The sequence below is a fragment of the Seriola aureovittata genome, chromosome 3, assembly GCF_021018895.1.
Source record: "Seriola aureovittata isolate HTS-2021-v1 ecotype China chromosome 3, ASM2101889v1, whole genome shotgun sequence".
NCBI lineage: Eukaryota > Metazoa > Chordata > Actinopteri > Carangiformes > Carangidae > Seriola > Seriola aureovittata.
This window is the reverse complement of record NC_079366.1, coordinates 348,943-376,742: the sequence shown is the minus strand read 5'-3', so window position 1 is coordinate 376,742 and position 27,800 is coordinate 348,943. Positions and strand designations below refer to the sequence as shown.

At 42.6% G+C, this 27,800-nt stretch overlaps 1 protein-coding gene across 3 annotated transcripts; it reads right to left on the bottom strand.

Moving 5' to 3' along the window:
- Positions 1–946: 946 nt before the first annotated feature.
- Positions 947–27,718, bottom strand: LOC130166237 (zinc finger protein 335-like). 3 transcript variants are annotated; one of them, XM_056371701.1, is made up of 7 exons: positions 25,328–27,717; positions 23,781–23,863; positions 20,263–20,368; positions 13,366–17,899; positions 11,396–11,469; positions 8,057–8,171; positions 947–1,962 (listed from the first exon to the last, which is right to left on the bottom strand). In XM_056371701.1, exons 4-7 carry the CDS (start codon positions 13,730–13,732, stop codon positions 947–949), a joined length of 1,572 nt encoding a protein of 523 aa, XP_056227676.1. In that variant the 5' UTR covers positions 13,733–17,899; positions 20,263–20,368; positions 23,781–23,863; positions 25,328–27,717. The 3 variants fall into 3 exon arrangements, with proteins under 3 accessions (XP_056227676.1, XP_056227678.1, XP_056227677.1); XM_056371703.1 differs by having other exon boundaries at positions 8,057–8,168; XM_056371702.1 differs by lacking the exon at positions 20,263–20,368 and having other exon boundaries at positions 25,328–27,718.
- Positions 27,719–27,800: the final 82 nt, after the last annotated feature.

Here is a 27,800-nt window from a genome sequence, read left to right as displayed (position 1 = left end):
AAGTCAGGTGATCACTTGCACACCACGGAACAGTCAGCTGATCAGAGGACAGTTCACAGTGTCACCAGACAACGTGCTCCAAACCTAACCGTGACCTTCTGCACACGTCTTCACTATGGTGTTGTCAACACTGTCTGAGGCTGTCTCTGTCCACTCTGTCCGTCCACTCAGTCCACTGTGTTAGTCCACTCCGTCTCAGTCCACTGTGTCTTTCCACTGTGTCTCAGTCCACTCTGTCAGTCCACTCCGTCTCAGTCCACTCCGTCTCAGTCCACTCCGTCTCAGTCCTGGACTGAAGCAGTCATGGACTGAAGCGTTATCAACACTGTCTGAGGCTGTCTCTGTCCATTGAGTCCAGTGGCCACTGTCTCAGTCCACTGTGTCTGTCCAGCATGTCTCAGTCCACTCTGTCAGTCCACTCCGTCTCAATCCAGTCTGTCAGTGTGTCAGTCCACTCTGTCTCAGTCCTTGACTGAGTCAGTCATGGACTGAAGTGTTATCAACATTGTCTGAGGCTGTCTCTGTCCACTCTCTCTGTCCACTCAGTCCACTGTGTCTGTCCACTGTGTCTGTCCACTGTGTCTAAGTCCACTGTGTCTAAGTCCACTGTGTCTCAGTCCATTGTGTCTGTCCACTGTGTCTCAGTCCACTCTGTCTTAGTCGACTGTGCCTGCCCACTGTGTCTCAGTCCTCTCTGTCTCATTAGTCTACTGTGTCTCAGTCCACTGTGTCTCATCAGTCTACTCTGTGTCTCTTCAGTCAACTCCGTGTCTCAGTCCACTCTGTGTCTCAGTCTGGCACACAGAGTAAGAAAAGGTTGAGAAGTACACCTTTAAGTTCACATGTTACAGCTATGATCCAGGACATCTACAGTCATCAAAGGACACATTGTCTTCTGGTCTGTTCCTGTTGGTCAGTCTGTGTGGGATCAGATTCAATAGTCAGTCTACAGGCCGCACTGGGACTGCTGCCGGTGTCTGCGGACACTGCACATCTGGCTGAAGGACTGTCCGCAGCGCGAGCAGCTGTAGGGCTTCTCCTGTGTGTGGACTGTGCGGTGTCTCTTAAGGTGGCTGGATGAGATGAAGCTCTTCCCGCACAGCGTGCATCGGTACCGCCTCTCTCCAGTGTGGATGAGGAGGTGGACCCGCAGGTTGTTGGGCTGGGCGAAACCTTTTCCACAGTGGGGGCAGGTGTAGGGCCTCTCCCCGGTGTGCACCCGCTGGTGCAGCTCCAGAGCTGCTGTGCTTGGGAAGACACGGCCGCACACGGCGCACACAGCAGGGTCTTTAGCGGCGGTGGCGCTCCTGTAAGGCCGCCGCTGGCTGGTCGTGGTGGCAGAGGGAGCTGATGGGGGAGGGGGAGGAGGAGGTGGTGGAGGTGGTGCAGCCACGACAGCAGCAGCAGCGGCAGCGGCGGCAGCCATGTCAAAGGAGGCGGCAAAAGCAGCCATTTCATGAGCTCCACCAGTGAAGAGCACGGTGGGAGGATCAAGACTGTCTCCTCCTCCCTGGGGAGGGAAGGAGGCAGACGAGTGTCCAGTGTCTGTGTTCCCCAAACCCAGCTGAGCGACTGCATATGCTGCTCCAAGATGGCTGACCCGCTCCTGCATCCAGGCCAGGTCCAGGCCCAGGCCGCTGAGGCGCTCTGGGCTGGGCTCATCTGACGCCACAGGCAGCTGGGAGGGAGGGAGTTCTTCTTCTACGGTGTCATCCGTCTGGACCTCTGGCTTCAGAGTGCCGTCTGTATGGCTTGCTCTGAGGTCCCTGCAAGCGGCTTCAGGGGCCAGGAATCCCCTGCTGCCAACGGTCAAACCGCCCGGAGGCTTGGTGGATTTACGTTTGGCTCGAGGCTTGCAGGTCAGGTCCATGGAGGCGTTGGTAGGGGAGGGGGTGGGGTGTATGGAGGAAATACCAGTGTCAAGAATATCACTGGGGGGGGGCTCTTCACTGGGCTCTAGGGCTGGGGAGGAGCAGAGAGCCACAGAGGGAGGGGGTGAGTGAAAAGAAAGAAAAAAAGGAAAGAAAAAATTGTTGTTCAATTTCTCTCAGAGAACTGAGGAGGTCTGAAAATCTGCTTCAGGGACGACTCTAGACCACATTAGATCTAGCAGTCTTAACCCTTCTTTCACTCTGTCCTCACTGTCCCCACGGTGTCTTCCATCTTCCTTCATTCTGTCCTCACACTGTCCTCAATCTGTCCTCACTTTTCCTTCACTCTGCCCTTACTCTTCATTCACTCTGTCCTCACACCGTCCCCACTCTTCCTTCACTCTGTACGCACTCTGTCCTAAATCTTCACCCACTCTGTCCTCACTCTTCCTTCACTCTGTCCTCACGCTTTCTTCACTCTGTCCTCACTCTGTCCTTACTCAATCCCAGGCTTGCTTCACTCTGTCCTCACTCTTCCTTCACTCTGTCCAAACTGTCCTCACACTGTCTTCACTCTTTCTTCACTCTTTCCTCTCTTCCTTCAGTGTGTCCTCATTCTTCCTTCACTCTTCCTTACCTCTGTCCTCAAACTGTCCTCACTCTGTCCTCAGTGTCCCCACACTGTGCTCCATCTTCCTTTACTCAGTCCTCAATATGTCCTCACACTGTACTCATTCTGTCCTTACTCTTCCTTCACTCTGTACTCACAACGTCCCCACTCTTCATTTACTGTCTTCACTCTGTCCTTGCACTGTCCACAATATGTTCTACACTGTACTCACTCTGTCTTCACTTCCTTAACTGTGTCCCCACTCTGTCCTTTAACTATCTTCACTCTGTCTTCACTCTTCCTTAACTGTGTCCCCATTCTGTCCTTTAACTATCTTCACTCTGTCTTCACTCTTCTTTCACTCTGTCCTCACCCTGTTTCCATTCTGTCCTCACACTATCGTCACTCTGTCCAGACTCTGTATTAACAGTTCTCAATCTGTCCTCACTCTTCCTTAACTCTGCTCTCCCTCTTCCTTCACTCTGTCCTAAATCTTCCCCCACTCTGTCCCCACTCTTTCTTCACTCTTACCTCATTCTGTTCTCACACTGTCCCCACTCTGTTCTCACCCTGTCTCCACTCTATCCTCAAACTGCCCTCACTCTGTCCGCACTTTTCTTTCGCTCTGTCCTCACCCTGTCCCCACTCTTTACTCACACTGTCCTCACTATTCCTTAACTCATTCCTCACTCTTCCTTCACTTTGTCCTCACACTGTCCTTCACTCTTCCTTCACTGTCCTCATTCTTCCTTCACTCTTACTTCACTCTGTCCTCATTCTGTCTTCACTCTTCCTTAACTCTGTCCGCACTCGTCCTTCACTCCGTCCTCACAATGCCCTCACTCTTCCTTCACTCTTTCCTCACTCTGTCCTCACCCTGTCCTCAAACTGTCCTCACTCTGTAGTCACTCTTGCTTCATTCTTTCCTCACTCTGTCCCCATTCTGTCCTCAAACTCTCCTCACACTGTATTCACTCTTCCTTCACTCTGTCCTCACACTGTCCCCACTCTGTCCTCAAACTGTCCTCACTCTTTCTTCACACTGTCCTCACACTGTCCCCACTCTGTCCTCACACTGTCCTCACTCTTTCTTCATTCTTTCCTCACTCTGTCCTCACCCTGTCCCCACTCTATCCTCAAACTGCCCACACTGATTCTTACCTCTGTCCTCATTCTGTCTTCACTCTGTCCACACTGTGCTCACTCTTCCTTCACTCTTTCCTCACTCTGTCCTTACTCTTCCTTAACTCTGTCCTCACACCGTCCCCACTCTTCCTTCACTCTGTCCTCACTCTTCGTTTAGTGTTCCTTCACTCTTCCTTCACTCTGTCCTCCCTCTTCCTTAACTCTGTCCTCAATCTTTCCTTACACCGTCCTCACTCTTCCTTCTCTCTGTCCTCACTCTTCGTTTAGTGTTCCTTCACTCTTCCTTCATTCTGTCCTCACTCTTCCTTCAGTCTGTCCTCAAACTTTCCTCACTCTGTCCACACTGTGCTCACTCTTCCTTCATTCTGTCCTCACTCTTCTTTAACTCTGTCCTCACTCTTTCCTCACAATGTCCTAACTCTTGCTTCACTCTGTCCTACCTATTCCTTCACTCTTTCTTCACTCTGTCCTCAAACTTTCCTCACTCTGTCCTCAAACTGTCCTCACTCTGTCCTCACATTGTCCTCACACTGTCCTTCACTCTTCCTTCACTCTTCCTTAACTCTGTCCTCACTCTTCCTTCACTCTGTCCTCAAACTGTCCTCACATTGTCCTCACTCTGTTCTCACTCTTTCCTCATTTTTTATTACCTCTGTCCTCACACTGTCCTCAATCTTGCTTCACTCTGTCCTCACATTGTCCTCACTCTGTCCTCACACTGCCCACACTGATTCTTACCTCTGTCCTCATTCTTTTATCACACTGTCCTCACTCTGTCTTCACTTCCTTAACTGTGTCCCCACTCTGTCCTTTAACTATCTTCACTCTGTCCTCAATCTTTCCTTACACCGTCCTCACTCTTCCTTCTCTCTGTCCTCACTCTTCGTTTAGTGTTCCTTCACTCTTCCTTCACTCTGTCCTCCCTCTTCCTTAACTCTGTCCTCAATCTTTCCTTACACCGTCCTCACTCTTCCTTCTCTCTGTCCTCACTCTTCGTTTAGTGTTCCTTCACTCTTCCTTCATTCTGTCCTCACTCTTCCTTCAGTCTGTCCTCAAACTTTCCTCACTCTGTCCACACTGTGCTCACTCTTCCTTCATTCTGTCCTCACTCTTCTTTAACTCTGTCCTCACTCTTTCCTCACAATGTCCTAACTCTTGCTTCACTCTGTCCTACCTATTCCTTCACTCTGTCCTCAAACTGTCCTCACTCTGTCCTCACATTGTCCTCACACTGTCCTCACTCTGTCCTCACTCTTCCTTAACTCTGTCCTCACTCTTCCTTCACTCTGTCCTCAAACTGTCCTCACATTGTCCTCACTCTGTTCTCACTCTTTCCTCATTTTTTATTACCTCTGTCCTCACACTGTCCTCAATCTTGCTTCACTCTGTCCTCACATTGTCCTCACTCTGTCCTCACACTGTCCTCCATCTTCCTTCACTCTGTCCTCGCTCTTTACTCACTTATTATTACCTCTGTCCTCACTCTGTCCTCACTATTTCTTCACTCTGTCCTCAAACTGTCCTCACATTATCCTCACTCTGTCCTCACTCTTTCCTCACTTTTTATTACCTCAGTCCTCACTCTGTCTTCACACTGTCCTCAGTCTTCCTTAACTCTGTTCTCACACTGTCCTACCTATTCCTTCACTCTTTCTACACTCTGTCTTCAAACTGTCCTCACTGTGTCCTCAATCTTTACTCACTCTGTGCTAACTCTTCCTTCACTCTGTCCTCAAACTGTCCTCACTCTGTCCTCACATTGTCCTCACTTTGTCCTCACACTGTCCTCCATCTTCCTCCACTCTGTCCTCACACTGTCCTCACTCTTGATTCACTTTGTCCTACCTATTCCTTCACTCTTCCTTCACTCTGTCCTCACTCTTGCTTCACTATGTCCTCACTCTTCCTTCACTCTGTCCTCACGCTGTCCTCACACTGTCCTCTCTTTCTTCACTTTGTCCTCACTCTTTCCTCACTTTTTATTACCTCTGTCCTCACTCTTTCTTCACTCTGTCCTCACTCTTCCTTCACTCTGTCCTCACTCTTCCTTCACTCTGTCCTCACTCGTCCTTTACTCTGTCCTCAAACTGTCCTCACTCTTTCGTCACTTTTTATTACCTCAGTCCTCACTCTGGCCTCACACTGTCCTCAGTCTTCCTTAACTCTGTCCTCAATCTTCCTTCATTCTGTCCTCACTCTTCTTTAACTCTGTGCTCAAACTGTCCCCCATCTTCCTTCACTCTGTCCTCGCACTGTCCTCACACTGTCCTCTCTCTTTCTTCACTCTGTCCTCACTTTTTATTACCTCTGTCCTCACTCTGTCCTCTCACTGTCCTCACTGTAATCACTCTTGCTTCACTCTGTCCTGCCTATTCCTTCACTCTTTCTTCACTCTGTCCTCACTCTTCCTTCATTCCGTCCTCACTCTTCCTAAACTCTGTCCTCACTCTGTCCTCACTCTTCCTTCAGTCTGTCCTCAAACTTTCCTCACTCTGTCCACACTCTGTGCTCACTCTTCCTTCATTCTGTCCTCACTCTTCCTTAACTCTGTCCTCACTCTTTCCTCACACTGTCCTAACTCTTGCTTCACTCTGTCCTACCTATTCCTTCACTCTTCCTTCACTCTGTCCTCAAACTGTCCTCACTCTGTCCTCACATTGTCCTCATTCTGTCTTCCACACTGTCCTCCATCTTCCTTCACTCTGTCCTTGCACTGTCCTCACTATGTCTTCACACTGTACTCACTCTGTCCTAACTCTTCCTTCACTCTGTATTCACTCAGTCTTCACACTGTCCATTCAGTCCTAGTTTAACTTCAAAAGTCACAGTTGGGCTTTGAACAGCAAGTCCCAGCCAGGTTCATCACTTTTCAGTCTACCCTGGAAACACTTCCCTTGTGTTGTTGTACTGAATTTACACTGCATTTGTGTATTTGAATATCTTGTGATTTTTTGCAGCGCATGTGTTGTCAGACTGATGAAGATGTTTCTGAATTTGCAGTGTGTCTGTGTCTTTGCATTTTTTTTCTTAAGTTGCAGTGCGTTGACCTCTCAGGGCCACCGCAGTATGAGCCAAATGTGTCTCTAAGGTCTGCAGGAGCAGTTAGTGGAGTCCTGAGTTAAAACCAAACAGGATGAAATGTCTTTCAGCCACTCTGCTGCCCCCTGCTGGAACCAGCTGGAACCACCTGGAACCAGCCCCCACTGGAGATCAGATCTGCCCAAACTGTAACTGGCTTTAAAAAGAAGCTAAAAACTGCTTTTCTCCTCTGCCTTCATCTAAATTTCAATCTTGCACTTTGATCTATTCACATTTGATAATCTGTGTTTTTTTCTTATCTTGCTTTTTACTTCTATTTGTATCCTTTTTTTATTCATGTTAAGCACATTGAATGAGCTCTGTGTTTGATAATGTGCTATACAAATAAATTTGCTTCTGGGAGCATCTTCTGAAATGCCCCCTCCCTCCCCAATGCTGGGCAGGTGGAGGGAGCAAGCAGGCTGAAACAGGAGACCAGAAACTCAAACAGGACTGGGCTTTCAAGGGCATGTCAGCGACACTACAAAGTGACCAAAAAATGGAGATGACCAGTGAGTGTGCTGGTGTTTCATAGTGGGTGGATGCTGCCTTGGACGATCTGTCTCAGGCTACATCGAAACCAATACGTTTTAGATTTAAATCTCATCCACACTAAACATAGACTTTCCAAAACGCTGCTGAATCCATTTTATTTTGAAAACTTTGGGATTGTGTTGTAGTCTGGATAGACATAAACTAAGACTTTTGGAAGCAATGACGTAACACCCTTGGTACCGTGGGTCCTCACCACAACAGCCTCAACCATAACATGGATAGCAAAATACAAGATTTACTGACCTTGTTGTCTTTGCTAGTACCTGTTAGTGTTCTGCATTTTAATACTACAGCTGTGTTTGCTGTTCCACGTTCGTAGTATTTTCTGAAACTAACCAACTGCAGAGAAGAAAATCTGCTTCCTGTTTACACTGGCTCACACATGCTCAGTGTAGGTGAATGGTCATGTGATGTATGTTTTCAGGTGTGTTAGAATAGACGGAGACTGATTTAGAGCTGAGCGTAAAAGTGTGGACGTAGCCTGATGTGCTGAGGCGGAGCGTTGAGGGGATGAACCAATAGAAGAGCCTGTAGGAGAGCCTGTATGAAACAGGATGTAAACAGTAAGCAGATCTGTTGTGTAGTGAACTTGTTTTCTCATGTTAAATGAACTTAATTGAGACGACGTTGACCTAATTACTCGAGCAAAGTTCAGGTAGCTCATCTGTGCAGCTTCAATGATTGACAGTGATGATGACTGAAACTCAGGGGTGGTTAACTTTTCATCAGTTCACCTTCATGTCCTTCTTTGTGTTAAAACCAAATAAACACTAAGTGAATCATGAGTTACACTCACCTGTGGACAGGCCGCACTCAGCCATGATGTTCACTTCCACCTTCAGGTCCAAGTTGCAGTCGTCTCTCTCCACTTTCTCCTGCTTCACCAGAGGCAACACCTTGGTCTCGCCCTGCTGTGACACAGTGAGAAGCAGCTGGAACACATCTGCATTTATCATTTACCACACAGAGGTGGGGAATAACCACCGACTCAGTTACAAGAACTTTAACCACCTTCTACTTTTCAGTAGATGTTTAGAGAAAAATAATATTTTTTTAGGTCTGTGTACATTCAGGGAGTTTTTTCGTTTTAAACCAAAAACAGTGCAGAATTTTTTTTTTTTTTTTGTTGTTGTCACAATTAAAAAACGAAAAACAAGAACATCAAATCAGAAGAAACGGTCCAAATTTGGGATTTGCAAATTCCCTTTTTTCATTTTTTTTGTTTAATTGAGGAATGAAGAAAGGTAGTCAGGTGACACAGAAGTAAAGGTAAATACTGTATTTCAAAATAAAAGCTAAGAGGATAGTGTGGCCATTCTACAAAAGTGCAACATTATGCAAGCACAGATAGATAAAGATTTTTTTTTTGATTTGCATTAACACATGAAAAAAATATTTTATCTCTAGACTGTGATGTATTTCAAAGTAAAAGCCAAGAGGATGGTGTGGCCATTCTATAAAAGTGCAACATTTTGCAAGCACTGATAGATAAAGATTTTTATCTTCAGACTGTGATTTATTATTTACTTGTGTACTATGAATTAATAGGCTAATTGATTAACATGTGGAAATACACTGTGTGGTTTTTTCCAAATAGTTGTTGTCTAAAAAAAAACGTAAATACAGCTGTTTTTTCGTTTTTGGTTTAAAACAAAAAAACTAACTGCCTGCTATGTACACTGACCTTTTTACTCTTTGACACATTCATCCTGCTGCTTTTATTTATTTATTATTTTATATATTTATAGATATTATGCTAAGAGGCTGGTTGTCTACTGATCCCAGGTCTGGTGGATCATCACTGTATCTAAAGTGGGAGTTTCACAGGAGCTTCCACCAAGCTTATTATCGTTAACTAAAAAAGTAATAAACCAGATGTTAAAAAAAAAAATGTATTAACTTAATTAAAGAATTACCGCCTCTGGCAAAACACTTTTTCTGTTCTCAGGATATTGCGTTCACAAGGCCAAAACTGCATTTTGTGAGGTCGCTGTGACCTTTGACAACCAAAGTCTATTCAGTTTTTCCTTGAGTCATAATGAATATTTGTGCAAAAGTTGAAGAAGTTCCTTCAAGGTGTGACAGAGATATCACGTCCATGAGAATGAGACTGACGACCTGAAAACAAAATGGATGCTCTGACTGGTGCTGGGCAGAGGAATAAAAACAATACTTAACTGAAACTGTGTTGTGTGTTCACAAAACTAATCTGAAGTAAAATTACAGAGAAAATGTTTTTAGTTTGGTCTCTCTTTCAGACATCAGCCTGTAGTGTTTTGGCTGGATATGAAATCTATCTTCAGTTTTTTTACCTTTGTCAGGTGGAGCAATATCTCACAACTGATTAGCTCTCGGTGTTCGACCAGTACATGTGACCTTTAAGTGTCAACAACATCAATGATGTCATGTATTTTATTGTTAATTAACTGCAGTGACACTCCAGTTCACTGATGAGTTCATGTTGAGTCGGTTAATCTAAATGAGTCAAACCTCTGCAGTTTGTCTAGGTATCATCAGATAATCCATAATTAATCCATAATCCATAATACTTTGCAATTTGGAAACAAAGAAACTGTAAATATGTTGTTTCAAAACCAGAACAGAAACATGACCTGTAAATGTATCCTGGTGTAGATCCTGTACTTTTATGTCCTCTTGGCTTTCATTTTGACCTTTTTTACACTTCACTTACTCTTCCTGTCTGTCCACCAATCTACTATCTTTACCTAATAAGGAATCAAAAAATGAATTTGCAAAAACTACAATTTAACAGCTTTTTGAATTTGATTTTCATGCTTTTTGTTTTGAAACAAAAAAAGAACAGACTACATGATTTCGTTTTTGGTTAAAAATGTATCGTACAAAAAAAAATTCGAGAATAAAAAACTAAACGAGCAAACCTGCTTTAAAACGAATTAAAATTAACTGAAATTGGAAAGAAAAAGTCAAAACAAAAAAAAATAAAAAATAAAAACTAACACTGTTTAAACAGCGCTAATAGTTTCTATTCACACACTGCAGAGAGCTGTGTCTGTTGTGTATTACAGTATATACAAAGATTGGGCTGATATTCAATCATGTCGAATATCACAATTTTTACCACCATATATGATATTTTTAATAATGATTATTATGATGATTAATGATGATTAAAAATTGTTTATTTTCAGTTTTGCAGCTTTACCCTCATGTCACTGCTTTGCTTACTGTACCTTGACATATGACAAATAAAACTTACCTTAAACATAAAATACAATAATGTAATTATATTAGAAAAAAAGCAACAAAAAACAGTAATATGATGTATGAATTACTGAATAATATAATCGCAATTTTGGACTGGACTGTATCGACATATTAAATTTGAAGATACACAACATTAGAGCTAATACTGTGTGTTCATGCTGCTGTATAAACTTCAGGTCATTCATGTTGCCGACGAGGAGACTGGTGTACACGCAGCAGATTATAATAACAAGATGACTATGAATACAGTGTATGGTCATCTGAGGAAGAGCGTCTGTGGTTGAACATCATCACCATCATCGTCATCATCCAGGTGGAATAAAATAAAAGGGAAAAGATAGCCAGCACTTTTACTTTTACTCAGAGTCAAGTAGTTATTTTGGTTTTTTCACTTGCTTGAGTCTGAGAATAGTCTCTCAAACCTCTGGTCCAACAGGTCAGGTCACCAGGTCCTGGTTTATCAACATGTGCTGACGTTCCTCTGTGTTGAACTGAACTTTCAAAATCGTCATGAATCCCTGCTGGCTGAGTCAGCATTGACTGACACATGGTTTCTCTTCCAAAAACAGTATTCACTGTAGACGATTCCTCTGTGAAATGTTCATGAGATTGAACAGGTCGTGGGATGCCTCTGTATCTCACCTGGTGGAGCATGTACCACATGGACCTTGTCCTGACTGCAGCGGCCATGGGTTTGAGTGATTCACGGCCTTATGCTGCATGTCCTCCCCTCTCTCTCTCCCTGACTCTCCTGTCTGTCTCTCACTGTACTATCAAAATAAAGGCAAAAATGCCCAAAAAACTTAAAAAAGTAAATAAATAAAAAAAAATTTTTTTTTTAAAGACATAACAGGCTGCACTTGAAAACATTCTGCGGATTAATCTTTACCTTTGAAATCTGATGGAGAGATTTGTCTTCAGACCTGGCAGGAAGAGGCACCAGAGGCCGATGGTCATCAGGTCCTGGAGAACAACACAAGATCCCGAGTGAGAGCTGTCCACAGGTGTGTCAGCTGACATGATTAACAGTTAGTCATTTCTTACAACACAGAAGAAGACAATCTACTCGGTGGCGAAAACGGAAGATAGACCCTCTCCTCCTGAATCCATATCCAACTGTGACGTCAGAATATACTGACAAAATCTAACTGTGATATTTAAAATAAGTATGTGTATGCGTAGTGCAAGTTCAGTTTAAGAGTGTTAGGTTGGATGTTATGATTACAGTTGTTCTGAATGTCCTTGCTCAACGTCATTCAGAATCTGCCTTAGAGTCTGAAAAAAATAATGATTTGACATTTTTTTAGATAATTATTGATAATGTTTTTTGTGATAACATTTTTGGCCCTATTGCCCACCCCCAGATGAATCTGAGTCCAGGCTTCCCTCTCTTAGCCTCTGCTCTCTGACCGAGTCTGTCTGCTGTGTGTTACTGAGCAGAGGTCTGCATGACAAACAGGATCTGAGGTCATCAGGTAACTTAAGGTTTAACGCTGTGTTTTCAGTCCTACGACGGTGGTTCACTTGTTACTGGGGTAAATCACCATGTTAACTGATGCAGAACTCCTAACTTCAGAGGATCAGATCAAAACATGTCAACAGCCAAACTACTTGACCAATCAGATCACTGGAAACACTGAGTGATCATTCCTACAGGATCCTGACAGGGACAAAAGAATTTACAATTAAGTGATCAACAATTAAGATCAGTAGATATTTATATAAATCAGTGAATGGTTTTGCTGTTTGAGTCTTTCCATGTGTCACTCAGGTTTTAAAACAGAGCCTCTTACAAACAGGAGAGTTTATCACTAAATAACTACATAATAACTATTAGAGCTTCATTTGACCTGAACACAGATACTTTAATCAACAGGATTCCTGACAGTGAAGAAGCTTTTACTCTCTTCTTCATCACTGAGCTCAGAATAACATGAGGAGAAATAAAAACTAAACCAACAATGATCCACACACTGTTCAATATTTACATGATTAGAAATGAACATCTCAGTCCGACTGACTCATTAGACATAAACTAATTTTCTTCTCTCCTCTCTTATCACATGTTCATAACAGTTCAGTTCATCATCAGACAAAAGAGCAAAAATACTCAGTAAGAAACTTCATGATAATTCATACTCTTATTTACAATATAGCCTTAGTCTGACCTTCATATTAATTATATTTAGAAATATTTATTTTTTATTCTAATCATGTGATCATATTATTTACATTTCAAATTATTGAATATCACTTTATGAGGTCACTATAACTGAATTTACTGACAGGTATTGTTGTGTATTTTGGGCTTATATGACTACCGTAGAAGGAGCACCCCAAAAGAGTTATGGGTAACCAATATATTCTGCTCCATTGTTATTAGCCATGATGCTATGAGACACACTGCGTTGGTGAAATAAATGGTTAATGTTCAGTCTGAGTCTTTGTATGATTAATTACTGGTAACTGCTGTTTATTAAGAACCTTGTACTCCATCCCTGACACTGCAACGACTTTCTGAAGGGAAATCTCAGATCACACTGACCAATAACTTCTTCAGTCCATTCTGATCTGACATCTGACTTCCAGGTCCCCCTTTAAGCTTTATTAATGGTTATTAATTCATTAATGTGTCTTTTTGATCCTCTGGGAAACAGCTGAAGTGTCTAGAAACTGATTATTAGCATCTTATCAACTGGTCAGAGAGCGAGTCTGTATGTGTGAGGACGTGTGTGTGAGGAGGATATATTTGTGTGTGTGTGTGTGTGTGTGTGTGTGTGTGTCTGCCTTCCTCAGGCTCGTGTCTCCTACTTGGGGCTGGTGTCAGCAGCAGGCCAGCTGCAGCCTCCACCTCTTTACCTTCGGGTGGCCTGAAGTGAGCGGCGGTGATCTCCTCCCGCTGACTGCGCCTCCTCATCTTCCTCTCGTAGCTCCTCATCTTCACATCCATGTCTCGCAGCTTCTGCCGCAGAACATCGTTCTCCTTCTCGCTCTTCTGCCGCTCCTGCTCCATCTGGGAGCGCAGCGCCGCGTAGCCATCGTCTACCAGTTTGCAGATCTCCACCACCGCGGAATTGGCCAGGATCTCTATGATCGAGGCGATCTGCGCCTGGAAGCCGACACAGTCCGCCATCGCCGCCTGGGCTGTGTGCTCCTGCGCGGACAGATGTGCGCGGCGGTACTCGGGTGTCAGCAGATCCACGCAGCTGGATGTGACTGGAGACATGCAACAAGCTCAGAGTCAGGCTCACTCTGTCCGTCCGTCCGTCTGTCTTCCACCCCTCTGCTGCTTAACAATGTTGTGATTCTATGAAGTGCCACAGTCGCCTCCTGATGACGTCAGTTTGTTGTTCAGCATCACTTCAGTCAGCTGAGTCAAAATCTTTCCTTTCTCCTGAAATGTCATTATTCACCCGGTTAGCAGAGGTTTCCACATCTGTCCATCAGCCGCTGTGGTCTGGAACCAGCCCCAACACTGCTGTTCGAACAAGGAACACATCCTGGTTTTGTCTGTGGACCATCAGACCACACGCCATGTTCCTGAGCTTATCAGTTCTGGTTGTGTTTGATTTCCCTTCGCCATTCACACGATTTAAGTCTTAAAAGCTTCATGTCTAACCACAGCTCATGAAGTGTTTCTGGGCACGAGGAGAAACTGTGACCCTCTTTGATGTGAAAGGAACCAATTTCTTTTAAGAACCACAGACTATAAAGAACCCCATATTGTATATGAAATAAATACAAAAAAACACATTGTTGTATGAAGAACCATAGATTGTAAATAAAGAACCACTCACTGTAAATAAAGAACCACATGCATGTATGTGAAGAACCACATGCATGTATGTGAAGAACCACAGTTTGTATATAAAGAACCAACAATTGTAAATAGAGAAATTGTAAATAAAGAAGCACAGATTGTATATCAAGGACCATATATTGTATATGAAGAACCAAAGATTGTAAACAAAGAACCACATAGTGTATATGAGGAGACACACATTGTATATGATGAACCATAGACTGTGAATAAAGAACCGCAGGGTGTATGTGAAGCTAGTTGAATATGAAGAACCACAGATTGCATTTGGAGAACCACACACTGTAAATAAAGAAGTGTTAAGAGTTTCAAAAATTTTAACCTATATGAACAGGTTCAAATAAACACATTCTGAGTCATTTTATTGAAAAATTCTTTATCAATAAGTTGTGTTGATTTACATCCGTTTTCTTCTGCTTATCCAGGATTGGGTTGCAGTGGCAGCTTCCAGACATCCCTCTCCTCAGCAACGCTTTCCAGCTCCTCCTCGGGATCCCACGGTGTTCCCATGCCAACTGGGAAATGTAATCCCTCCAGTGAGCTCTGGATCAACCCAAGAGCCTCCTTCCAGTTGGATGTGCACAAAAAGTCCCAAAGGAAGGCACCCAGGAAACATCCTAATCAGATGGCTGAACCACCTCAACTTGCAATGTGAAGGAGCAGCAGCTCTATTCCGAGTTCCCTCCGTATGTCCAAGCAGCTCACCCTCTCTCTAAAGTTGAGCCCAGCGACTTACAGAAGAACCCATATCAGAAATGAAAGTGACGAGGCGTGTCAGGCCCAACAATGTCCAGAGCCATCAGCATCTCAGGGTGAATCTCACCCACACCCAGCACTTTGCTGCAGACAAGCTTCTTCACTATCTCAGTGATCTCTGCCAGGGATATGAGTGAGGCTTCCGACGAGTCTTCAGACTCTGCCTCCTCCACACAGGGCATGTTATTCAGGTTCAGGAGTTCAGGAGGACACTGCTGCTTCACGAGATCCCTGGGCCAGCCAAGCCCGAAAGGGCTTCTTCTTTGGCCTGACCACTTCTCTTACCACTGGTGTCAACCTGCAGGTTCTTAGGTTGCCGCCTCAACAGGCTCTGATGACTTTATGACCACAGCTCCTATCTGCTGCCTCTGTAATCTCCCTGCCATCTGATCAAACTCACCACCAGGTGGTGATCAGTGATCAGCTCTGCACCTCTCTTCACCCATGTATCTAAGACATACCAATGATCTGATGATACAACCACAAAGTCGATCATCATTCTTTGACCGATGGTATTCTGGTGCTATGTACACTGATGAACCATCTTACGCTCGTGTTATGCCCAAGCCATGACTAGCACAGACGTCTAATTACAGTTTCAGACTGGAGAGGCTGTTCCTCCCAATTATTTTGATGTCTCCTAGCAGAACTATAGTGTCCAGACAGAACCATTTCCAGGACACCACCCAGAGACTCCAAGAAAAACTGATACTCTGAGCTGCTGTTTGGATAATCACACATAACAGCCAGAGCCTTCCCCTCAGCGACTCACATCACTCACACAGTCACATATCCTCTCATGCTGTGAAATTTCCCCGCCAGAGAGGTGACAGTCCACGTCCCTAGGATCAGTCTGCCACACTGGGAGTCAGCACGCCCAGGTCCCCACCTTTGCCTGCCGCCCAGCCTGCATAAGGACCTGACCCCAGTGCCCATCCTCACAGGTGGTGGTCCACAAGATGGTTGCTCCATGTTGTTTTTTTGGGGCTTAGCCTGACTGGGCCCCTTGGGTAAAGGTCCGCCCCCCAGAAGTTTTCCAGCAAGCTCCCCTCCCAGGTCTGACTCCAGGAGGGGGCCCCAGCTTCCCAAGGTGCTGCACTTCCATCTTCACTGATCCATTTGTGTTTTGTGAATTGCTCTTAGTCTGGCCCCTCCCCTGGGACCAATTTATTATGAGATCCTACTCGGGGCTTTCGTCTCCAACACAGCTCCCAGGATCACCAGGACACATAAGCTACTCCACCACATTAAAGTGCACTTGTTTGATATGATATGATATGATATATTTATTTTTCATGTATATATTTTATTTTTCTTTCAAAGTTATATTACCGTTTTATTCTTTTATCTTTATCGAGACATTTTGTAATAAATGTCAATGTATGTATTTTATTTCTTTTATGATGATGCAGAGGATGTGGATTCAGGATGTTTTGCCACTTTTCACAGTGGCAGAAGTAAAAATGACAAACACGCATTTGGAGGCTGTTTTGTAATGTCTTATTGTAAACATGTATAAATAACACCAGCACAGGACATTATTCAGTATGTTAAAAACATTCTGACATTATAAGGTGCCCTAATGAATTCATATGCACATTTCTAACATTTAAAACAAGTGTGTGGCCGGCTGCTTCAGTCTCGTCTGGCTGTGTGTGTGTTCACTTGCTCATGTGGAAACTCTGGTGGTGGACCAGGTTTCCCAGCACAGAGAAGCTCTTGCCACACTTGGTGCAGCTGTAGGGTCTCTCTCCGGTGTGGACGGCCTGGTGCACCTTGAGGCTGCAGGCCTGTGAGAAGCGTTTCCCACACAGGCTGCAGCTGTGTGGATGCTCATGTGTCTCTTGATGTGGCTGGACTGGGAGAAGTGCTTCCCGCACTGAGCACAGCTGAATGGTTTCTCCCCTGTGTGCACCCACTAGTGGGTTTTCAGCTGGTGCAGGTGGATGAAGGGCTTCTTACAGAAATGGCAGTTGTAGATCCTCTCCCCGGTGTGGGAGTGCTGGTGAACCACCAGGTCTCTGGAGGTGCAGAAGAGGTGGCCGCACTTCTGGCAGGTGAACACTCGCTCTGTGCTGCTCTGAAAGCTTCTGTTCCTGGAGTTGGAGGAGGCGTTATTGAAGGAGAAGCCAGTTAGACAGTCTGACGTCGAAGAGTTCCCACAGCTGCTCCCACTGCTCAGGAAAGAAAAAGAAGAGGATGACAATGACTCTTCCATGCCTGTGACTCCATCTGTGGACTTTCTATGAGGACCTGTCAGAGACCGGGCCACCTCTGGAGACAAGAACAGGTGATCAAAGGAGGATGAGTCCAAGCTGTTGATGTCCAGCTGTGCCGCTTCACTCTTTGTGTTGTGACTATTAATTACTCTGCTGTTACTCACACACTCACTACTAGTGACAGTGTCATATATCCTAAAAGCTTCAGACCAGGAAGCTTCAATCTTCAGTTTGACTGCCTCTCCACTCCAGTCTGCCGCCGCACCACACAAACCCTTCACTCCAGTGTTTGTTAAAGGAAGCTCTCTTTTCATCAGTGGACCCTCTACATCAGGGACGGGACGTCCACTGGACTCAGCAGACTCAGAGACTCTGGGATCCACAACATGCTTGTCTTCTTTGGTCAAGTCTCTGTTTGGACCTCTGTGGCTCTGAGTCCTGGTCTCCCTCGCCCCCTCTTTCTCTTCCTGCTGCTGAGCTTCAAGTCTGCCAAAGTCCTGTTTTTCAAAGCGATGTGACACACTGTCTGTGGGTATTTCTGCTCCAGCACTCAGAGGGTGGACGCTCTCAGCAGCAGGAGACAGAGACTGAGGTCCAACTAAAGAATGAACAGAGAGAAGAAGATTTCTATCAATCTTTCATTCTAACTCTCATTCAGAACAATTATGTCACTGCTGCAACACTGTCAATTCACTCAGCTACCATCAGACCACAACCTGGATTTAAACAGAGATTACACACAGTCACCCTAAAGGCTGATTTACAATGTGACATCACCTGTAGTGATCGGTTCAGGGGAATAATAATATTAATAGTGAACACCCTGCAAATGTTTTCAATGTCGCTTTGAAGTCAGATACAAGAAAAAAAGGTTAACTATAGGGCTGCTCAATTATGGCAAAAATCATAATCATGATCAATATTGAGATCTCGATTATTTAACACAATTACTAATTGACTTTGGAAACAGCATGCATTTATTGAACTTTTAACAATTTTTTTTTTCTTTTTTACAGTGGACTTTCTTGAACTTTAATTACAATTGAATGGAAAAACAAATTTTAAAAATATTTTAAAAATGAGATACATAAATAAAACAATAAATAATAACTTAATATACAGTATACAATATAATATACAATATAAAATTAATAAAATAAATTAAATCAAAATAAATAAGCTCAGCTATGTTGTAACATTAGTGTACCTCCACAACCTACTAAAACATGTTGTAGTGCACTGCACAAACACACTGAAAACTCCACAACATATGTTCAACATTTTGGTAAACTATATTCAACATATTCCGGTCAGCAACTCAAAAATTTCAATTAAATTTGTTGCGAAACAGACTGCAGCACAATAATCGTTTTATCTCGATTATCTTGTTTTCATAATCGCTAGAAGCCAAAACCAGTAATTGAAAATGAAAGAAATAAGAAAATGAGATCAATTGCCCAGCCCAAGTTCATTATCATTTAAACAAAGCTGACTGCTTTCATGTGGATGTAAATAATACAAGATGAGATAGTTTATGCATCATGTAGACACCTTTCAGAAGATGTATCTGTGATAGTGCAGGGTGCAGGCTTCATGGCTCCTCCACTGTATGAATGTATGAATGTGACTTCCAGTGTAAAGTGCTTTGAGAAGCAGATAAGACTGGAAAAGTGCTATATAAGTGCAACCCAGTTACAATTTACCAATCATTTATCTGTTAATGAGGACCTATTATGGCCATTTTTAGTGTTCGTCATTTATTCCTGGCGTCTGTTAAAGTAGATTTACATGCTTCAGTGTTTCGAAAAGACATTAATTTTCTTCTTCTGTACATCTTATACACTACTCTATCTATCCACCTTCACAAGCTGGACTGGAGCAGAAAACAAGCATACCCACTGTCAGACAGCCAGACGGAGGGAAATGGCAGAAATGTGGAGAAAAGTGCTGCGACTTCACAACCTCTTCAGAACCTCTTCCACTACTTCACCGTCCTGCTGGTTTATGATGCTGGTAAATCTGAATTAATTATACTTTAGTACTCATAGTTACTGAAAAATGAACTGAGCAGTTAAACTGTGGATAATTTATCCGAGCTGGCGGATAATGAACGACGTTTGAACATTGAAATATTGTGTTGCTACACTGCTTCTCAGTAACATGATCAGGCAGCCGTTGACCGGGTCAAACCTCACAGATACACAACAATAATGCAGACTGACAGGCTGTGAGCCCAGTTCGGCCACATTAAGTGTGAACTGCCTTGTCTTTCAGAAATAACCATTGCGATAATCAAGCCTCTAAACTGTGCATGGTTTTTGAAGCAGTGCCGGGCTCACATTGTAATATTTGGAACAGTGGAGGGAACCATGGAAAAAATGTAGTAAAAAAGTAGATTTCTCAAGGCAATTGTGAACATGGTGTCTTTTGGCATGGCTACAAAACTAAAGAAAACTCTTCATTAAGTAGTTATGTGCTTTGCCTTGTGTAGGGGCATGTCATCACAACGGGTGTCCAGCTTTCAGGTGGGCAGCACCAAGAGACACTTTGACATCACTAGGTCCAGGAAGTAATGTCTGGACCACCAGCGAGGCGTTTCATATGAAGGAGAAAATTGGGTTTTGCCCTGACAGAGATCCTCCCTTTGGTGTGAACTTTGAGCCTTGTGACTCTGTAAAACATTTATATGCATAAAAAACTATAACACAGTATAGGAGAGGAAAAACTCAGAAAAGCATAACAGGTCCTCTATCTAGCTTTAATGCTTTCAAATGTGTGTTTCTGTGGGGTAAATGTTTCAGCGTCATTATGGTGTGGGTGAGATTGAGCACATTTACTCCTTCACCTTGTAGCTTTCACATGACATGCAGACATGTTCTGTTATCGGGTCAGATTGCTGTGGGCGCAGCATTCTGACGTAAAATTACTAACACATTTCTGTTTTAAGTCCTTCATACGTACTGCTGCTGCTAGCAGCTGTCTGAGGGTCTTCCAGTTGCTCCTCCAGCCTTTCCCTCTTTATCACAGTCACCTCTGCCTTCACTGGCTGCTCCGTCACTTCCACCAGCTGAGAGACACAAAACATGTATGTCAAGTCTTCACTGCTGCTGCACTACAAATCTGATATGTGCTTGGCAGAGGTATCAGCAGCCAGGAATGTTAACGTTTATTTTTTGTTCTTCATTCATGCAGTTGTGTAGATAACAGCCATACATTGTAAATGCTACTTTCACAGTCTTTAACAGGCTAATAAAAATGAATTTCTCACCTCTATGTACACACAAGGATGGGGGCACAGACTTGAAAAAGCCCCCCACCCTTCCTAAGTAGTAATAGCAGGACACCCACACTGAAAATGATTTTTGCTTCTCTTTATGGTCATTTTGAGTCTTTTTTGTATTTGCATCACTTTGTTGTTGTTTAGAGTCTGTTTTAATAGTGTCCATTTGAGTCTCTTTGTAGTAGTTTTGCCACTTATCCATTGTGGTTTTCAGTCTCATAGTAATTCTGGCATCTTTTTGTTGTTATCTTGAATCTCTCTGTTGTAGTTTAGCGTCTCTTTGTTGTCATTCTGAGTGTCTTTGTATTAGTTTTACATCTACTTGTTGATTTGGCTCTTTGTTGTAGTTTTACTGTTCTTCTTGTTTCGAAAAGACATTAATTTTCTTCTTCTGTACATCTTATACACTACTCTATCTATCCACCTTCACAAGCTGGACTGGAGCAGAAAACAAGCATACCCACTGTCAGACAGCCAGACGGAGGGAAATGGCAGAAATGTGGAGAAAAGTGCTGCGACTTCACAACCTCTTCAGAACCTCTTCCACTACTTCACCGTCCTGCTGGTTTATGATGCTGGTAAATCTGAATTAATTATACTTTAGTACTCATAGTTACTGAAAAATGAACTGAGCAGTTAAACTGTGGATAATTTATCCGAGCTGGCAGATAATGAACGACGTTTGAACATTGAAATATTGTGTTGCTACACTGCTTCTCAGTAACATGATCAGGCAGCCGTTGACCGGGTCAAACCTCACAGATACACAACAATAATGCAGACTGACAGGCTGTGAGCCCAGTTCGGCCACATTAAGTGTGAACTGCCTTGTCTTTCAGAAATAACCATTGCGATAATCAAGCCTCTAAACTGTGCGTGGTTTTTGAAGCAGTGCCGGGCTCACATTGTAATATTTGGAACAGTGGAGGGAACCATGGAAAAAATGTAGTAAAAAAGTAGATTTCTCAAGGCAATTGTGAACATGGTGTCTTTTGGCATGGCTACAAAACTAAAGAAAACTCTTCATTAAGTAGTTATGTGCTTTGCCTTGTGTAGGGGCATGTCATCACAACGGGTGTCCAGCTTTCAGGTGGGCAGCACCAAGAGACACTTTGACATCACTAGGTCCAGGAAGTAATGTCTGGACCACCAGCGAGGCGTTTCATATGAAGGAGAAAATTGGGTTTTGCCCTGACAGAGATCCTCCCTTTGGTGTGAACTTTGAGCCTTGTGACTCTGTAAAACATTTATATGCATAAAAAACTATAACACAGTATAGGAGAGGAAAAACTCAGAAAAGCATAACAGGTCCTCTATCTAGCTTTAATGCTTTCAAATGTGTGTTTCTGTGGGGTAAATGTTTCAGCGTCATTATGGTGTGGGTGAGATTGAGCACATTTACTCCTTCACCTTGTAGCTTTCACATGACATGCAGACATGTTCTGTTATCGGGTCAGATTGCTGTGGGCGCAGCATTCTGACGTAAAATTACTAACACATTTCTGTTTTAAGTCCTTCATACGTACTGCTGCTGCTAGCAGCTGTCTGAGGGTCTTCCAGTTGCTCCTCCAGCCTTTCCTCTTTATCACAGTCACCTCTGCCTTCACTGGCTGCTCCGTCACTTCCACCAGCTGAGAGACACAAAACATGTATGTCAAGTCTTCACTGCTGCTGCACTACAAATCTGATATGTGCTTGGCAGAGGTATCAGCAGCCAGGAATGTTAACGTTTATTTTTTGTTCTTCATTCATGCAGTTGTGTAGATAACAGCCATACATTGTAAATGCTACTTTCACAGTCTTTAACAGGCTAATAAAAATGAATTTCTCACCTCTATGTACACACAAGGATGGGGGCACAGACTTGAAAAAGCCCCCCACCCTTCCTAAGTAGTAATAGCAGGACACCCACACTGAAAATGATTTTTGTTTCTCTTTATGGTCATTTTGAGTCTTTTTTGTATTTGCATCACTTTGTTGTTGTTTTAATAGTGTCCATTTGAGTCTCTTTGTAGTAGTTTTGCCACTTATCCATTGTGGTTTTCAGTCTCATAGTAATTCTGGCATCTTTTTGTTGTTATCTTGAATCTATTTGTTGTGGTTTTGCATCTCTTTGTTGTCATTCTGAGTGTCTTTGTATTAGTTTTACATCTACTTGTTGATTTGGCTCTTTGTTGTAGTTTTACTGTTCTTCTTGTTTCGAATCTCTTTGGAGTCATTCAGGCTTTATTGTTGTTGTGAATCTCTTTGTTACTGTTTATAGTTTTGTATCTGTTGTTCACTTTCAGTCTCTCTCTAGCTGTTTTGAATCTCTGTTATCGTTTGTATGTCTTTGTTGTCATGCTGCTTGTACTCATTTGAAAAGTCTTGGCAGTGGGTTTGCTTGTTGGCTCCTTATTATGAAGCACATACAAGAGTGTATGCACAACAGGTTTTCCTCTGAAAATGTCTTGGAGTAAAGATTATGTTGTCACATTATGTGTCACCAGAGCTGTAGCTGCTGAGTTTAAACTCCAGTACAGTACAGTACAGTAAAATATGCACCTGTGATCCAACCTGTAATAATTTACTGTCTCTGTTCATTATCGTATATAGATTTATTTTTATTGAAATGTGGTGATACATCTGTATATACTAGAATCCAGAGTCCACAGAGGCAGCACTGTTGTCAAACTGTATTTATTATGTATTCAGTTTTACCTCCAGACAAACTGGAAGAGTGGTTTCTCTTTTTTCTTGTATGTGCTCTGTCCCTCTGGGGCCACTGTAGATTTTAGTCTCTTTCACAGCTTCCACTCATGCACCGCAACCCTGAACTTTCCTAGACATTACCTGGAGGAGCTGGATGTGTGAACAAAAATGTCTGAATCAGCTGTACTGGACATGAATAGAACTGGCTGAGTAGAGCAGGTCATAGTCTGGAGGGAAACTCTGGACAGTGTCTGCAGAATCAGGTCTGGACTGTGTCCGGGGTTCATATGTAAACACAGCATTTGTAATCGGTTTGTGTCTCTTTGACTCATTTTGAATCTCTTTGTAGTCTGTCTGCACCTCATTAAAATCTCTTTGAGCGTCTTTTACCATCTGAGACCTGAGACCCCCTACCCCTGGTGCCAGAGCCTAGTCGGCTCGTCACTTGTCTCTGACGTGGTGAGGGTGGAGATGGACAGAAGGAGAGATGAAGTGAGACGAGACTGACCTGCTGAGAGTCAGGATTCTCTGGGGTGGTGGACTCAACTCTTCTGTTTGTAACAACAGGAGCATCTTCTTCAAAACCATGATCTGTTGATGGACAATCACAAGGTTTGTTGTATGTTTACACATCTGATTAAACTCACAGGAACATGAACACTGAGTGTCTGCACTGCTGACAGAGACAGGCAGTTTATGACGTCATAACACACACCATGATCATCCAACCACACACACACAAACACACGACTGTTTGTTTCACTACTATTACTAGGTGCTGCTGCGCTCAGTACATACACTGATTGTCTCCTTGTCCCAAACTACACTTACTGCTCCACACAACCCAACCCCACCCCACGACATCCACGTGAGTCTACAACGCCACCTACTGTGCTCCACACCCAGGGGGACAGTAACCAAGTACATTCACTTGAGTACTGGTCTTAAGTATATTTTTGACTATGTATACTTGAGTTTTATTCTGTTTGAAAACTTCTGACTTTTACTCCTCTACACTTAAAGACAATTACTGTTCTTTTGACTCCACTACATTTCTATGAAGGACTCTACAGGTTTAATATCATATTTTACAATGTTTTTATTTAGTCATCCACTTCTGTAAATGTGGAACAATACAACAATGATTGACATTAAAAATTTACTTTGGAAAACTTCAGTATTTTTAAATCTAATACGCCAGTACTTTAATTCAGGTAGTTGTATTGGAGTCATATCTGACCAGCAGGAGCTACACTGTGACTCAAGTAAAGCAGCTGTTGGACTTTGTCACCTCTGTCCAGACCACAGTTAACAGTTACGTTGTGTAGACGAATCACTGTCTGTTTCTCCACGACCGCAGCTTCAGTGTTTTCTCATCAGAACAGCAAGATGCCCTATCTACTATGACTTCATTATTATCTTTGACAAGGAGGTTCTGTTTGCACCAGTGTTTGTTTGTTTGTTTGTTTGTTGTCAGCAGGAATACACAAAAAGAACTGGACCATTTTGCAACAAACTTGATGGAAGGAAGGGACAAAGCCATTACATTTGATTTTCCTCAACATTGTAAGATAGAACATTTTTTCTAAAGTTTGGTATGGATGTTTTGATGTAAAAAAAACCAAAAAAAAACCAACAGACATATTTATGGTGTTGAGATTTATGACTTTCCAAATCCAGATAATAATGTGGATCTGACAGACGTGCAGGACAGTTTGGCCTTGGTGGAGGTCTGTGTTCTGCTGAGTGTCAGTCTAGTTGTTTATAAAATGGTGTGTAAAACATAATGCCCATAGAGATGTATTCAAATGTCTTGTTTTATCTGATCAACAGTGCAAAGATATTCGTTTCCTTATCCAGTGAGACAAACATATTATGTTCTCACACCTTGAAACACTTTAAGAACAAAAACAATTGTTTATTTTGTGATCCAGTCTTGTGGATCAACTCATCCGAATAATGACTGACTAACTGACTAATCCCTGCAGCATCAACACAAAGCTCTCAGCAGTCAGAAGCTGTACTGATGTGAAAATGTCAGGTTTATGACTAGACCCTGGTGCAGCCTCGCCTCTCCTAGTGCAGGTGACCACCAGCGACGGCACGGTCCCTCTGTGGGAGCGCCCCCCCTGCCCGGACCTCCATCAACCGCAGGCGGCTCTTCAGGCCCAGGTTCTCCCTCTTGCTACGGGAGATCTCCAGCCTCAGGGCCTGGAAGCCGTCGTCCACCAGCTGACGTTAGCCAGCACGTCCATGATGGAGGCCAGCTGAGAGTGTAGCTTCACACAGCTCTCCATCAGCCCGCTTCACCTCCACGGCTCTCCCCGCCAAAAACCCGCTGTCTGGGTGTTTGTTCAACAGCGACACAGGGACGGTGACTCTCCGTTACGTCCGCCCTCAGAAACGGTTCTTCTCAATAAAAATGTTACTGTTTACATCCGGGTGTTCTCCGCTTGTTCCTGCCTGTGCCGTGACTACCCGAGTACACACGAACATTAACGATTACACTCATCTTTTCATTTCAGTATTTTATTATTTCAAATGTAACTTTATTCAGCTTCTGTTCATCAACAGCATATGTATATAAATATTTAATATTTCGGTATCTCGGGTATCATATTTGCTAGTATGGCCTTTCTCGTATCCCCTTATCTCAAGATAACAAAGCTCATTATCCCGAGATACCGAAATGTTATATAATATCTGGTTGTCTTGGAACAACTTAAAATTGTGAAAAAATCGAGAGATTACGTCTTTATTCCGGGATGACAAAAATCGTTTTCTCCTGATATCTCGTTATCTTGGAATAACGAAAACTCATGAAAAATGTTTTAGATTTATTGTTTGTATTGGTTGTATTATTATTATATTGTATCTTGCTATTACAATACAAAAAAATGTGAAGAAAATCGAGATATTACAATATCTCATTAACTTGGAATGACAAAAACTCCTTTAAAAAATCTAGCTATTATAATATCTCAGGATAACAAAAAATCATTTTCTTTGGATAACGAGCTGTGTTATCTTGAGAAAACAGGATACACAATAGATAGATAGATAGATAGATAGATAGATAGATAGATAGATAGATAGATAGATAGATAGATAGATAGATACTTCATCTGTCCCCTATGGAAAATTAATTTATCAATTTATCAAATTATAGGAATTTATTCATTAGAATATGGAGAAAATGTTGTTTCATATGTTCCTGTGTGATCACGTGTTCTTTAGCATGATGGTGTTACACAGGTCTGATAAACTGTTAGGCAAGAACAGTTTAGAACCAAATTATTTTTAATAAAATGTCAGAAGTTACTGAAGTAAAAGGAAAAAGATAACTAAATTTGCATGATATTGAAATAATACAAAACACAAAATTCACCCAGACACAATTATCAGCAGCCTTCACTCATATTTGTTTGCAGAACCTTTGGCAACAGTGAGGGCTCTGAAAGTTTCCTGTAGCCATCTAGAAGCTCCTTGCACCTGTTGCATTTTTTAATGGCAGATTTCTGCTTTACAAAGGTTTTCAATGGGATTTCAGTCAGGACCAATTTAAAACATTACATCTTCTCTGTAGTGCTGCTGGACATGAGCTTTGGGTCATTGTCCTGCTGAAAGACCAGAGACCTTCGTTTCAGGTTGTGTTTCTGACTCTGGGAAACGCTCTGGCTCTAAAATACCTGGGTAAGCTACCTTTAATATGTTCAATGCCTCCAGTTCCAGAGGCAGTGAAACAGAGCCTCCCCCATGTGTCACTCAAGGCTGGGTGAAGGCTGGGTGAAGCCTGGGTGAAGCCTGGGTGAAGGCGGGGTGAAGGTGGGTCCTTATGGGCCTCATGTTGTTGCCTATAAACAAACTGATGTGTTTCTCGACTGTGGTTTCATCTTCCATTGAAGAAGTGTGTTACGGGGGGCTCTGGCTCAAGGTGACCATGGATGTTAAAAACACCTGGGGATTTTCTTTATTAAAACCATTCATAAATGGTTAAAAATACCCCCCCCCAAAAAAAAAAACTTTCAAAAGATAAAAAGTAATAAGAAAACCTAATAAAAGAATAAAAAAAATAAAAAAGACAGAGAAAGGACCTACAACACAGGGAGGCAGCGGGAGTTTTGATTATTATAAAATTCTCCTGACTGCCATGTACTCTCCCAACTGTTGGATAAAAAGGGATAAAATATGTTACAATGACAATTTCTCCAATAAGAACAAATTTAATAGAATATGTAAAAGAAATCAATTAATAAATAGAATTATAATTTCTATTAAATAATTTGATAGAATCTTAAAAATAAATATGTAACATAAATACAAGATTATTAAAATATATGCACTTGGATAAAACAAAGCAAGACAAGGTTAGTAATAGTTAAAATATACAAAGAAAACATGCAATTATATAAAATGTATGAAAAAAATAAAAAAATTCAAACAAGATCAGATAATATAAGTGTTACAAAAAGTGCTTAAAATCATAAAAACACGGTTAGTAAAATAAGTGTATGTATATATATATATA

What these genes read in the sequence shown, in the direction of transcription:
- LOC130166237 (XM_056371702.1), bottom strand. Translation starts at nt 13,732, where the DNA reads ATGTCTCCAGTCACATCCAGCTGCGTGGATCTGCTGACACCCGAGTAC. An exon ending in TCACTTCAGGCCACCCGAAG is followed by an intron (nt 11,470 to 13,365) that starts GTAAAGAGGTGG and finishes GTTGTTCTCCAG; the next exon opens with GACCTGATGACCATCGGCCT. An exon ending in TGAGTGCGGCCTGTCCACAG is followed by an intron (nt 1,963 to 8,056) that starts GTGAGTGTAACT and finishes GCTCCTCCCCAG; the next exon opens with CCCTAGAGCCCAGTGAAGAG.